The following is a 15,193-nucleotide window of genomic DNA, read 5'->3' as shown; positions in this document are numbered from 1 at the left end:
AAAACTGGCAGCGTGGTGTAGTGGTAAGAACACTTGCTACAACACTATGAGGTCGTGGGTTTAATCCCCACTGCTCTTATGCTGTAGCGCTCTTGAGTAAGGCGCTATAAATGGTATAAACTTCTGCTGAGCCAGCACTTAATCAGCAACATAATTATCGGCAATCATAATCTATAATATCCCAAACTGCCACAGGTAACTTGAGATTGGGTCGGAGTAACTGATGTTACCCAATGTTAAGGTTGCGCATTCAACCTTTCCATATTGAGGATAAAGATATATACAAAAAAAGATAAAATCTAGTTTGGCATTTATTTGCGTTTTAGTTAGGCATTTATTTGCGTTTTTTAATTATAACAGTTAAATAGGTAACGCTATCATTTAAAGTAAGGTTTATTGTTTATATTTTGTTTTTTAAGTAAAATAGCCATTAGTCAATATACGACAATTGTTTTAACTATTTTTCCTGTTTTTATGTTTAAGACTTTTTTAAGTCACCGCCTTTTTGTCAATATTTATAAAATTGTCGTCAAATTATAAAATATTAAATAAAAAATAAAATTTGCTTTTACAGCGTGTTTTTACATATTATCTTAACATATTTTATTAAATTTAAAGGAAATAAATTAAAGATTTACCGTTAAATATTATTTTTAAATTTCACGTGATTTTAATATTTGTAAACAAAACGAACCTTAAACGTAAAGAACGTAACCATATTGTGATCAAACATAAATGCCATGTAATAAAATAAAAACCATTACGTTTTTATAATTTAAAAAATAAAAAATAAAAACTATAAATTTGTAAAAACTTTCACATATCCATAAATAATTCATTGTTTTTTTTAGTATAATAGTTAACATAATTTAGAGGGCTTTAAAGAAAATATAAAAGTTATCATATTTAGCATTAGCATATTTATATATTTTTTTGTATATATCTTTATCCTCGATGTGGAAAAGTCGAATGCGCGACTTAAACATAGAGTAACATCAGTTACTCCGACCCAGTCTCGAGTTGCCTATGGGAGTTTGGGATCTTATAAAGATTATAATTGCCCAATAATTATGCTGCTGATTAAGTGCTGGCTCAGCAGGAGTTCGTACCGTTTATAGCGCCTTACTCAAGGGCGCTACAGCATAAGCTCAATGGGGATTGAACCCACGACCTCATGAGTGGTGTTGCGAGTGTTCTTACCACTACAATACGCTGCCGTCAAAACCATATACAAAAAAACTTTATGCCCAGCTTTAAAGTTCGTTAAAAAAGTCACAAAACATTTTAAACGAGCAAATAAACTTTTTGTGATTCACTAAAAGTTGACTGTATCAGAACAAGGCGGAAACTGCCTCACACTTTCCCTTACGTCGTGATTGATAGTAATATCACAACTTAAGTTTAATATCAAAACACAATTTTGAACTTTTAACTGATAAATACATAATAATCTGTACTTGCACATAAACAGGTTACTTTCCGACTAGCTTCCTTTTTTTATATTTTCTTTCCTTTTGTATATTCTTTTTTTGAAATTGTAAATAGCTACCATGAGCTTACTAAATTGTAAATTATAAAGCTTCCGCGAGATGGCGATAGAGTGCGTTGGTGCTACACAGGAAGTCTTTACTTCCTTTCAATCATTTCAAACTAGCTGCTTGTTGCGTCATTTTAAACACTATGACGTTTTATTTATTTTCAATTGGTGGATGCGATCCATCGTAGGCTACAGACTGCTATACGTCAATGCGTGGGCACGCTGTATAAGGACTAGAGAAACTAACACAATCTAGCTGATAATTTGTAGAATTAAGCCTAAAATGAAAAACCTTTTATATACCTTAGTTTTAATTGCAATATTACTTAATTGTATTCAAGAACTAGTGTCTCAACGATGCGATAAAGTATACGTTTCAAGTAAGTTTTAACGGTTACTTTTTATGCCTAATAAAGCGAGTTAGATTAAAAACGGTGAAAATTAGTTCAAAGTTGTACATGTTTTAAAGTGCTTATTTTTTTATTTATTTATCTTTGATGTGAAGGGGTCGACTTCACGTCCTAAACATAAAATAACATCAGTTACTGCAGACCCAGTCTCGAGTTGCCTGTGGCAATTTGGGGATATTATAGATTATAATTTTCCGATAATTAAGCGGCTAATTAAGTGTTGGCTCAGCAGGACTTTATACTTTTTATAGCGCGTTACTTAGGGCGCTTCAGCATGAGAGCTGTAGGAATCTAAGCCAGAACCTCATATAGTAAAGCCAAGTGTTCGGACCACTACAACAAGCTGCCGGTTAAGATATTTGTTATGTTATTGTAGAAAACAAAGCTTGCGAAATTCACCTGGACATAGACACTCTTCCATCTTGTGTTAGCGGAGCAACAAATGATAGAGAAAGTTGTGAAAAATTAGATTGTTGCTGGAACGCCCAAGCCGTTCAGTGCTATCAAAAACCGCGTAAGTATAAGGAAAAGCGCGTTACATAGTGGTATGAAACTAATGTATAAACAAATAGATACAGTCAATCTTTTTATATTTATACCTATTGTAAGTAAAACAGCTAAGAGAAACAATCACTCTAAATAAAAAACAATTAACAATTTAAAAAAATGTCACAAAATCTAAGAAAATGAATGCACTGTTTTTGTGAAATCTAGAAATTTCCTTATATTTTTTTTAGAACGATGTTACGTTGATTTGCGCTCTGAGAAATGTCCTCGTAAACCTGGCTCAAATACAAACGGCATCTATTCGGGTTTCTCAGTTAACGGAAGTTTTTGCCATGTTAGCACCCTTATTATTTTAGATCCGAAAGAGGCAAGGTTGCTTGGTTATATTCACGATGTCGGATTTCCTATTACCAATGGATGTCGTGGCACTTGGACGTATAAAGTTAAACGCGGCACAAAAGGTACTGTAAACTAGTAGTGATTTGGTGTGGTCTTGACTTTTTATTATACCGCGACATTTGCCTATACGTAAGGTCTAGTCCGGTAGTGTGGTATACCGGTTATGGCATGGGACTACTAGCCGAAAGGTTTCGGGTTTGAGCAGCTCTAATGCCACACTATTCGCCCTTAAGCCAGGCAATTACGGTAACTTAAAACACCATCACATCCTTTCCCAAAAAATATTAAAACCTATTACCCTTAAGTAATATAAAATAAATATATATATACATACATATGTAAGTAAGGCTTAAAAACAACATACATATTCGTGCTGAGACTATATAAAATTTGCTGAATAAATATAGCTGTAAACGCCTCTTTAAAACCAAAATAATTTAACATTTTTCTTTTTTAATTTAGATAACTGCTCGGTACGCATTGTTGATACAGATAATTCGTACACCAGACATTTTGTAAATCAAACCTTACCCGAAGGGAAATTAAGAAATGGAATTTGTGTGATTGAAATTAAAGGACGAATTTACCCGTTCCCCTACTACCCATCTTCTACTAAAACCCAATGTTCGTGTCATGTAGACGCTTGGTTACAAGACAAAAACGGTAAAGAAATCTCCTTTTTATTTGGCAATGAATCTGTATAAAGAAAAACCATGCCTACGTTCTAAAACACTTGCTAAATACAAAAACGGACATTCCAAAACCCATAAGGCGCATATATGCTATAGAGCAATGAGATACTACTACTGTTTTTGACTATCGCATTCAGTGAAAATTGGGTACTTAATGCTGTAATGTCAAAGGCCTTTATATGATCACATTCTCTAATTATCTAAATAGTTTCTTTTTGTTTTCGTTTAAAACAGAGGAGTTAGCTGTGTCTTCGCAAATCAAAGCCTACGTCGAAAGAAACGAAAACAACTCGAGTTGTACGCAAGTGCTTGGCAATATGGTAAAACGGTCCTGGTTTGAAAAAGTAGCCCCCATCAATCGAGTGGAAGTTGATGTGGTACTGAAAGCCCTTACACATTTAACTAACACTGAGGTAAACAACAAATTTAAACTTTATCTGTATATATATATTTAAGAAAGTACAATGTTACTTTGGGCTAACTTAAATCAAGGATGTAACACACTAACGGTGAGGCAAAGTTCTAACAAGTTTAAAATGTTTGATAATTTTATCTATTCTCAATGTTGAAAGGCTAACTTTGCAGCCTAGACATGGCTTACCTTTGGATTTAATTCCTTTGATACTGGCAAAAAACAAGCCTTTAGTAAAATCAAAAATAGCAACTTTTTATTAAAAAAAATAATTATTTAATTGTATTGTTATAGGTTATTGATGACGTTACAATAGGCGACGCTAAAGTGCTTCTACACAACACCAAGAAAGTAGCGAATTATCAGTTTTACGAAGGAATTCAAACTGACTCAGCCGAAAACTTGATTGAGGTAGTAAACTAAAACAAAAACGCCCTTAAAATATCTTCAGCATATAGCATAATAATACAAATTTTAGGCTTATGTATCGTATAAGTCATAGCCTAATACAATAGGCCTGTATAGAAACTGATGTAAAATATTGTCTTATAGAAAACCGTCACTGGGGTTAACAACTTAATAACAAGAGTTCCTTATTTAGAAAGTGACAGCGCTATATACACTGGTAAATATAATCCTGTATACTTTAAATACTAAAACAATCAAAAGGAAGTTACAGTAACTGTAGATCTATATAGTCTACATTGTTTGTTTTTATGTGAGTTAGATAGGTACTTTTATTCTCTTTTTATTTCCTATTTCATTTTGAACTACTTAATATTATGCATGTTAAGATGCACCTGGCGAAATAACCACAACTAAAATTGAGGCTACCACACAAGCTATGAAAAGCGAGGCTGACAACGATTTAAAGTTAAATTTATTCGAAACCTTGGAAGCAGTTTTGGGAACAGTGGCGTCGCATGTGCAGCCTGAAAATAAAAGTAAGCTACTTATTTTTACTACTACGTTTTACTTATATTTATGCTTTGGCTTAGAAAGTTAATTTTTTAGGAATAGGTAACCTTACATAAGAGAAAAGTAGAGCTTTATGTGGGGTTTGATAGGCTATTTTTGTTAACGACAAGCTTAGTTGCAAAATGTAAGTCGTTGATGCATTTTAGAACCCTAGAACTCGAGGACTTAAACAAAAAAACTGGCATCTCACCAGGCTGTGTTAACAAAAGAACCAAATCCTTTAACTATATTGTAACTACACAAGGAAATGAGTAATAGTAATAACATTGTATTTTGCTTGATAGCCGTTGCCCTGCAAGCTTTAGAGAGCCGGGTAGATGTTAAAGTCGTTGTAGCAAACGCTGAAAACATTGAACAATTTATGAACGATTCAGACTTTAATTTAAACCATGAAACGCAGCACAATGATGAAGTACAAATCGAATTCTTTTCAGAGCAACAAAATGCATTTGGTAAGTATAGCTATAAATATTTTGTCTAAAAATAATAAAGAGATGTTTATACATTTCGCTTCCTTATAAGAATACAACAAAGAATACGTGCAATAGTTCAGCATTGTTGCCTAAAAAAAACTCGCCATTGAATTGTAATTTTAAATACCAGTTGTTTTTATGACTCATTTTATATCGAAATTTAGTTGAATATTTGGCAACTTAAATCCTTTTTTATAATTCTATAATTGATGCTGCTTTGTTTATCAAATTTAGATCAAAAATATGAAAAATTTTCGGCTATTTCAATTTTTTACGACTATCCAACTACTGGCAATATTTCAGATGAAAGGTAAACTAAACCAAAACGAGCTCTAGCTTTAACATAACGTTTTCCTATTACTTTTAAATATTTTTTTTTGTTTTTGTTGAAAAAGACTAATAAAGCGATGTATTTTAAAATATCCGTAAACGCCGAATTTAAGGGCGAAAAGTGTAACTTTAGTGAGGTTTAAACCCTAAACCCTTTGTCCTATAAAGCGTTGCTAAAAACAAAAATACTTTACTCAGTATATATTTTACATTAACAGAGTTGTTAGTGATTATCTATCTGTAAATGTTCGTGGATTTACCGAAATAGACACAGAAAAAATTTCAGTTCCAGTACAATTTTCGCTTATGCGACATAACAATATACAAATTGAAGGATATGAACCAACATGTGTGTTTTTAAATACAAATTCATCTTTCAAGTAAGTTAAAAATACAGTCAATAAATATTAATACAGTTTTATTCTAATTAGGTAGTTAGTACCGCTAGCCTTTAAAATTTGCCTGTATGATGTAAAGATATTGTTAACTTACTCAATGACTTACTAACTAATATAAATTTCCAAAACTAGTGAACTTTAAATTTCTTTTTCGACTTATAAAAATATTTTGGCGTAGGCAATCTAATACGTAGGTGTAACTATATAACCATTAAACTTATATTAAAAAAAGTTGTCTTTTAGCGACACTTGGAATGAATATGGATGTACCACATTAAGCAACATCACTGATAATGTGACCACGTGTTTTTGCAACCACACAACTCATTTCGCAGTTCTAATGAAGTTTACAGGCTCAACGGTAAATATATTTAAACATACATTAAAATTAGTATTAATAATATGCATGCAAGCTTGCAGAATTGCAGTAGGCTGCTGAACAGTAAAAATAGCAGTAGAGGCCGCTGAACTTAAAAATAGCAGTACGCTGCTAAACAGTAAAAATAGCAGTAGAGGCTGCTGAACAGTAAAAATAGCAGTAGAGGCTGCTGAACAGTAAAAATAGCAGTACGCTGCTAAACAGATAAAATCACGATATTAATATATGTCAAACTGTTACAAATACTATAACTATGTCTTTTTTCTAAAAATATATAAAAAATCTGTTTAAAAGTATTTGCGTTCCAATAATGTGCCAATTGCCAAAAAAACTGTTAAGGCAAATAAATCTAATTTAAGCGACCATTTTTTAGGTATCGGAAGTTCACGAACAAGCTTTGGAATTGATTTCCATCATACTTGGTTCACTTTCAGTAGCAGCTTTGATTGTAACTCTTTTGGTCTTCGTGGCTTACCGACGAACACTTTTAAAAGATAGAATGATTATCCATTTTAATTTGGTTGTCGCCTTGCTAGGTGGCATCATCTCACTTTTGCTTTCAACTTTGTTAAATAGCAAGGTAAAATATCAACATTTTTGGATTGTTTTACATCATTTATTCTTGATAAGGGATGTTCGATTTAACAACCTTAAGTTGGGTAATATTTCACTAAATAAGTTCATGGGTTGTCGGTTCGACCCCCACTGCTCTCGTGTTATAAACGGTATAATCTCCTGCTAAGCCAACACTTTATTAGCAGCTAAAATATCTAGCAAATATAATCCATAATATCGTAAACCGTCAAAGGCAACTCAAAACTGGGTCGGGGTAACTGATGTTACTTTATGTTTAGGTCGTGATGTCGACCTTCCCACATCAAGCAAGAAATAAATATTAAAAAATTGTTTTTTTTGTGTTCAATTAGGTACCATCCACTACTTGTTTTGTTGGCGCTCTAGCAAGCCATTTCTTTTTCCTTGCCACATTTTTCTGGTACCTGGTCGAAGGAGCTTATTTGTTCTATAAAGTCGTGTTGGTATTCCAGAAAAAATGGGTGGAATGCCTGCCAAAATACGCGCCAATATTTGCGTGGATATCGCCTCTGGTAATTGTTATTCTAGCCTACATTACTTCGCGCCAATTCACTCCTACCAAAAATGATGATGTAAGTTGTTTAATACAGTTCAACTGTGGTATAATGATCTAACAATAGCTTATTGATTATGTAACAGTTAATTGTATCTGTATATAGAAATTCATTCTATATGCAAAAAAATGCAATTTTGCAATTAAGAAATTCTTATTCATGTTATATTTTTAGGGTTCGTATAACGATAGTTACTATAGTCCACAAACTTGTTTTCTTACCGAGGATAATGGAATGATTTGGGCGTTTTTGGGGCCAGCTTTGGTGATCATTTTTGTAAGTTAAAATTGCTTTAAACACTTTCAACTTGAACAAAATTATTTTGGCAAAGTTAAAATATTAGTTTTACCAAAACAATATTAGAAAAATCCCTAGTTGTGGTGCGCAATATTTCGGCTTGCGACTCTAGTACGACCAGCGATTATTTTTAAAGTTATAACTGCCAAATATGCCATAATAAAGATACACTATTACATTAATGTGGTTTAATTAAATAGGTATTTACTAAATAAGGCAAAAATGAATGCATTTTCGAAAAATAACTTAAAAATCCATGGTTGTGGTGTTTGGCTTGCTACCTTATTACGACTAGCGATTGTTTATGGTAACCTGGCGAAAAGGGTAAAATTTTTATTTATAAAATTGTTTCTAGGTAAATTTTTTGATTCTTCTTCGTGTTTTTGTCATTATTTATCGTTCTTCGTCATCATCCACGAGATTCGCAAATTCTAGAGATTCGGTTCGAATATCGAGCTCACTAAGGTAAACACTTGTGTAATCTATGTGACAAAAACTTTTGAATTTTTAACTTTTCTGTATTAATCTACCTAATTCGCAACAAGGATGTTTTAGTAGTAGAATTTAAGAACCTGTTTGGAGTAGAATTTAGGACTAAAACCCGAGTTAAATTTTTGTTTTCTATATATCTTTATCCTCGATGTAGGAAAGTCAAATGCGCGACTTAAACATGGAGTAACATCAGTTACTCCGACCCAGCCTCAAGTTGCCTGTGTCAGTTTGGGATATTATAAATTATAATTGCCAGATAACTATACTGCTGATTAAGTATTGGCTCAGTAGGAGTTCATACCGTTTATAGCGCTTTACTCTAAGGTGCTACAGCATGATATGTTACATATAGGTAACTTTCTGAATGACATAGAGGCTTAACATTTGTTTTCTCTTAATTTACAGAAGGGGCGCAAGAGGGGCTCTTATTCTTATGCCTATATTAGGCTTGCCCTGGGTAATAGGCCTTCTTTACAACTTGAACAACGACAACAGTCCGGCTGGTACAATTATAGGCACAGCTGGGGCATACCTACATGTAGTTTTAACCTCGATCCAGGGGATTTTAATATTTTTGTTTTATTGTGCGTACAATGCTGATGTGAGAGGGGCATATGCTTTGGCAGCTAAAAGACGAAAATCAATGGAAAATATTGTAATTTTTGACGTATTTAAATGTCTAAAATTTGCCTAATAACCATGTGTAGTAACTATAAAATGAGTGTTTTACATTCTTGTATTATTGTTTATTGTATGGGTTTAATTTAAAGGCCACTGTCAAGCCTAATTATCGGGCAATTATAATCTATAATATCCCAAATTGTCAAAGGCAACTCTAGAATGGGTCGGGGTAACAAATGTTACTCTATGTTTAAGTCGCGCATTCGACCTTCCCACATCAAGAATAAAGATATATACAAATAAATGACTGCTTTCTGTATTTTAGAATTCCTACTCTAACAATCAGCGAAAAAAAAGCACTTTTCCTCTCCTATTTTCAAGAAGTAATTCCGTAGCCTCTCAGCTCAACCAAGTAATACAACCAAGGTATTAAACAAATATCTCTTTAAAAAAATACCATATTTTTGAACAACGTTAATTTTAAACTTCATGTTTTACAGTCCTAACGTCGTGCGTCGCAACCAAAGTATGAACTACTACGGCTCCCAACAAACTGTTATTACGAAATACGGGAGATCTTCGTCTATGGAGGGTCTTCAAAAAGACACGATAACAGCAAAATAGATAACTTGTAATATTGTCATTTCCAGTTAGTGTCACTATTGAACTGATCTGTTTAAGTATGTTAAGTGGTTTGAAGGTAGATAGCCTGATGATATGCCAGAAAAATTCACGATAAAATGTAATGGAAGATTTTTAAAATAACGGTTTTAAAAATAATTTTGGAGCATAAAAAAAATAACAATTTTACTAAAATTTTTAGAATTTTTACAACCATTTAAAAATCAGCATTTTTTTAGTATAGGCTATATCGCCTATTTAAGCATAAAAAAATAACAAAAACTTATAAAGTATGGCTGTATTCTGTACACCCATATGTAAATTTAACTGTTTGAATCAGCATAGACCACATTTTTACTCGAAACGTTGTTAGTCCGTTGTTGTTGTTGTTCCTGCATAGCAGGTATTTCAAATAAAGCGTTATCTTCGTTCGAAATTCGAACGATTCGTTGTTGTTGGTCGGTTGTGTTTAGTTGATTGGTTTGTATAATTTGTTGAACCTTATTTAAGATGTAATATATTAAATCGTTACTTGTACTTTAATTTTGTTATACTACAGAGTAGTTAGTTGAAATTGTAATTTCATAGGGTATTATTAGTATATATATATCTTTATCCTCGATGTGGGAAACCTAAACATAGAGTAACAACTGTTACTCCGAACCAGTCTCGAGTTGCCTGTGGCAGTTTGGGATATTATATATTATAATTGCCCGGTAATTATGCTGATGATTAAGTGCTGGCTCAACAGGAGTTTATACCGTTTATAATGCCTTACTCAAGAGCACTACAGCATGAGATCAGTAGGGATTGAACCGACGACCTTATAGTGGTGTAGCAATTGTTCTTAATCACTACATGACGCTGCCGGTTATTAGTATAGCCTAGTTTTACTTTTAATAGCTTAAAAAATATTGAAACAATAATGGTAATACGATACTTTCAATCCATCTATAACAGAAGTTTAACAACATGATATTGGGCAGTATAGAACCTCTATTTAAAAACTATATAAACAGTAAAATTAAAGATATATATTTAAACAACCGATGACATGATGTAGTGAATAGAACTTGGCTTTACTACAAGAGGTCTTTGGTTCGATCCCCACTGTTTTAACTTTAAACGAAAGGCTATAAACAGTTTTTCTACATAAGCCAAGCCAGTAATCAATTGGGAATTTAGTTATTGGGCAATTGTAATCAATAATATATAAAACTGTTTAGGGTAACTAACGTTACTTTATGTAAGGCCATAAAGTCAGCCCAAACTGATATTGCTGAGTTTTGTTTTAAAATTAAAAACTTAGAAACTGGGCTTACTGTGTTTGTGGTTTGAGAGGTTGAAGGAACTTTAATCAACTGAAGTTGGCCATCTGGGCCTAATTGTATCTATTTAAATCAAGTATTATAAACAAAATGTGTCATATTTTTAGAGTACAAAATTGTTTTAAATTTTTAACGAAATCTTACCGAGTGTATTTCACTACTGTTTATTCCTCCATTTGAAATCAATCGCTGAATGATATTTTGACTTGTCTCCGTGTTTTGCTGTCCTTGCTAAATATCAATTTAACAAAAAATAAAAATACCTGCAGCGTGGTGTAGTGGTAAGAACACTTGCTACACCACACATGAGTTGCTACACCAACACTTGCTACACCACCCACTGCTCTCATGCTGTTGCGCCCTTGAGTAAGGCCTTATATACAAACTCCTGCTGAGCCAGCACTTAATCAGCAGTATAATTATCGGGCAATTATAATTTATAATATCCCAAACTGCCACAGGCAACTCGAGACTGAGTCGGGGTAACAAATGTTACTCTATGTTTAAGTTGAGCATTCAACCTTCCCACATCGAGGATAAAGATATATACACAAAAAAAAAAACTTAACATAAAATAATTAAAATTTTGATAACTACCTCTTGCTGGTTCACAATTGTACCAGTTTGCAAAGCATTTCCTAAAACAATTGTGTTATCCAAATTTTGCTGTTGCCTTTCCTATTTTAAAGGATCAAATTTTAATATAAGTTTCAGTATTTAAAACAATTCAACAAACTATATCAAGAACTTAAAAAAATAAATATTATGGTTTTAAATATAGCCCAGTTTTTAAATTTTTACACATTGTTTAAAGGTATATTATAACAATGGCCCTTTCCTTTTTTAGATTAATAGTAACTAGATTTTTTTAAGTTACCTGGGTTTGTTGTTGATCTGGTGAGGTTTGTAAAACTGTTTGCCCATCAGAATTCACTATTTGCCCATTTGAATTAATCTGAACCATCTGATAAAAAAACTTAATTTTAACAAAAAAGGCAATTACGTCAATAATATTATTTCTATACTTGGTCAAAATACTACTTAACAATGTAAGGTATGTTTTTTTTTTTTTATATATCTTTATCCTCGATGTGGAAAGGTCGAATGCGCAACATAAACATATAGTAACATAAGTTACTCCGACCCAGTCCCGAGTTGCCTGTGGCAGTTTATAATATTATAAAGATTATAATTGCTCGGTTTTTATGCTACTGATTAAGTGTTAGCACAGCATGAGTTTATACCATTTATAGTGCCTTACTCAAAGGCGCTAAAGCATGAGAGCAATGGGGATTAAACCCATGACCTCAAGGTGGTGTAGCGAGTGTTCTTACCACTACACCACGCTACCGGTTAAAACCTAAACCTGTACTGTGAACTTAAATTCCATTTTTTACCTGACCACCTGGTTGGGCCAATACAATTTGTCCTTGTTGTAAAGAACCAGTTATATTAGGTGCCACATTAGAACTCAATATAGTTGTCTGGTTGTTTTGTTGAGCAGTAGAGGTAGCTGGGACTGTGTAGAAATATTGAACTGGGTCGCTGGTCCTACCTACTTCATCCTCAAATTTTAAAAGATTTTGATGCAGATTTAAAATTTTATATATATTTATATTTTTTTGTATATATCTTTATCCTCGATGTGGGAAAGTCGAATGCACGACTAAAACATAGAGTCACATCAGTTACCACAATCCAGTCTCGGGTTGCCTGTGGCAGTTTAGAATATTATAGATTATAATTGCCCGATAATTATTCTGCTGATTAAGTGCTGGCTCAGCAGGAGTTCGTACCGTTTATAGCGCCTTACTTAAGGGCGCTACAGAATGAGATCAGTGGGGATTGAACCTACAACTTCATGTGTGGTGTAGTAAGTGTTCTTACCACTACACCACGCTGCCATATACTAGAATATATTTAGTGGTTTTAAAAATGCTATTACAAAACAGTTTATTGTTTAATATAAACTTTTCTATAAAAAATAACTTTACATTTTAAATTTCAATAATAGAAATTATTACCGGTCTTCTGGCAGGTTTAAGATCTTCTCTTGGCACAATATCGATTAGAAAGTCAAACTGGTCAAACTTGGTTATTGCAGTTGCTATATCATTTCTCTAAAAAATTAAATTAACAGTATTACATGTCACTATCACTTATATGTAGGTATACATAATCAATTTCTAAATTTTACTTGTAAAGTTCTTCTTTTGTTTTCTTCTGTGTGTATCCAAGCCCGAAGACTTATTTCTAAACAGAATAAAAAGAATATTTTTTAGTAAACTCTAATAAATATATGGTAAAAGTAAAAGCTTAAATTCAATTATCTTGTTGACAATTCTTTATGTGAAGTTTTACATTACTTACAACTGTTATGATAAAAATATGACTATTTAATATATAATAATGACACATAATTTGATAAACTAAAGTTAATTATATAGATCGACAGCGTGGTGTAGTGGTAAAAACACTTGCTACACCACACATAAGTCGTGGGTTAAACCCCACTGCTCTCATGCTGTAGTGACCTTAAGTAAGGCACTATAAACGGTATGAACTTTTGCTGAGCCAGCACTTAATCAGCAGCATAATTATTAGGCCATTATATTCTATATAATATCCCAAACTGCCACAGGCAACTCGAGACTGGGTTGGAGAACTGATGTTACCCTATGTTTAGGTTGCGCATTCAACCTTCCCACATCGAAGATAAAAATATACAAAAATATATATATATATGCATTAACTACGAAAAGGTTAACAATGTTTGCAATTTTTTTTCAAAAATAAAAATTAATAACCTGTTATAAACATTTGAGCGGCTTTTGCAAATAACAAAGGAGCTTCAGCTGAAATCATTTTAACTTCATCGTCCATTTTCATGATCTTTTTAATCCGGGCAAGTGGCAAATCCTGGACTTTAAAATCATTCTAAAAAATGATAAACCAAATAAAATAAATGGTGCATTGATACGGGTGGTCGTAACTAAGTTTTTATTAAAAACAAAAGGTACAGGGTTCAAATCTTACTGCTGTCATTGCTGCTATGTTATAGAGTTAATAAATAAAATAGGCTATTTACAAACCCAACAAATATACAGCTTGATAAACAGATATAAAACCCAAACAAAAAAACACATTAGCTTTGTTAACTTTAGCTTTATAGTATTGTAAATGAGGATATCTCTGGTAAAAATTAAACTTGTTTTACCAGTTCAACATTGTGTATCATTACAGTTTGTTTTTGCCAAAAATCATGCAACATAACTTGAGCTTCACTGTTTGCTTGTGCTGCTGGCTGGTTACTTTGTGTTGATATAACTTGAGGCATAGCTGTTTAAAATAAACATATAATTTTATCATTTATTTATCTTTGATGTGGAATGATCGATTTTATGACCTTAACATAGAGAAGCAACTGTCACTCTAAGTCTTGAGTTGCCTTTGACAGTTTGGAATATTATAGATTATAATTGTCCAATATTTAAGCTGCTGATTAAGTGACGACTCAGCAGGAGTTCATACCATTTATAGCACCTTACTCATGGGTGCTACAGCATAAAAGCAGTGGGAATCGAACCCAACTCCTTGTGTAGTAAAGCCAAGTGCTCTGACTACTACAGCTGCCTGTTTTATATGCATATAAACAACAACGATTTTAAATAGCACATAGTTTGAGCTATTTAAGACATTTGCTATTACACCAATGTTACTTAGAACATTTCTGCTATTTAAAATTCGACAAGAAACGTACCTGTAACAGTTGTACCTTGTTGGGAAACGTTTTGAACATTTGCGTTGGAAAGCATATTGCTAGTGACCACAATACTTGGCATACTGCTTTGTCCAGGTAAAGACATGGTTTTAAATAAGTAATTTAAGTTCTTATTAATTTAAATACGGTAAATTTAGTCCTTATTCATTCAAAATAAACGTTTTATAATATTATTTGCTACCACAACACGATATTTGCAAAACCTGTTCATCACAATAATAAAATAGGTACTTTATTAATAGAGGTAAACACTTTGAAATTAGATTTATTGATTTTATCCTCGATAATTCAAATCAGCAAAACTAGTAATTTAAATGCTTTAATCAAAGTATTAGGGTTTTGTTTGTGTTTAATAACAGAAGTTTAAAACAATAATACGCTACTGAGCTT

General features: G+C 32.6%; 2 protein-coding genes across 2 annotated transcripts; one reads left to right on the top strand and one right to left on the bottom strand.

The window, feature by feature from the left end:
* Positions 1–1,780: 1,780 nt before the first annotated feature.
* LOC145749649 (uncharacterized) lies at positions 1,781–10,206 on the top strand. Its single transcript, XM_082565474.1, has 19 exons — positions 1,781–1,917; positions 2,324–2,461; positions 2,685–2,915; positions 3,316–3,516; positions 3,780–3,958; positions 4,252–4,368; positions 4,510–4,582; positions 4,752–4,901; positions 5,220–5,387; positions 5,643–5,718; positions 5,957–6,118; positions 6,380–6,497; positions 6,889–7,095; positions 7,442–7,681; positions 7,838–7,939; positions 8,316–8,425; positions 8,858–9,107; positions 9,399–9,499; positions 9,574–10,206. Exons 1-19 carry the CDS (start codon positions 1,821–1,823, stop codon positions 9,695–9,697), a joined length of 2,844 nt encoding a protein of 947 aa, XP_082421600.1. The 5' UTR covers positions 1,781–1,820; the 3' UTR covers positions 9,698–10,206.
* LOC145749652 (uncharacterized) lies at positions 9,565–14,995 on the bottom strand. Its single transcript, XM_082565477.1, has 11 exons — positions 14,783–14,995; positions 14,240–14,361; positions 13,830–13,959; positions 13,220–13,275; positions 13,047–13,142; positions 12,420–12,587; positions 11,900–11,986; positions 11,620–11,700; positions 11,167–11,253; positions 11,017–11,085; positions 9,565–10,194 (listed from the first exon to the last, which is right to left on the bottom strand). The coding sequence occupies exons 1-11, from the start codon at positions 14,886–14,888 to the stop codon at positions 10,018–10,020; spliced, it is 1,179 nt and encodes a 392-aa protein (XP_082421603.1). The 5' UTR covers positions 14,889–14,995; the 3' UTR covers positions 9,565–10,017.
* Between the last annotated feature and the right edge of the window lie 198 nt (positions 14,996–15,193).

This window comes from Corella eumyota, chromosome 4, assembly GCF_963082875.1.
Source record: "Corella eumyota chromosome 4, kaCorEumy4.1, whole genome shotgun sequence".
NCBI classification, from domain to species: Eukaryota; Metazoa; Chordata; class Ascidiacea; order Phlebobranchia; family Corellidae; genus Corella; species Corella eumyota.
This window is presented reverse-complemented; position numbering and strand designations above follow the sequence as displayed.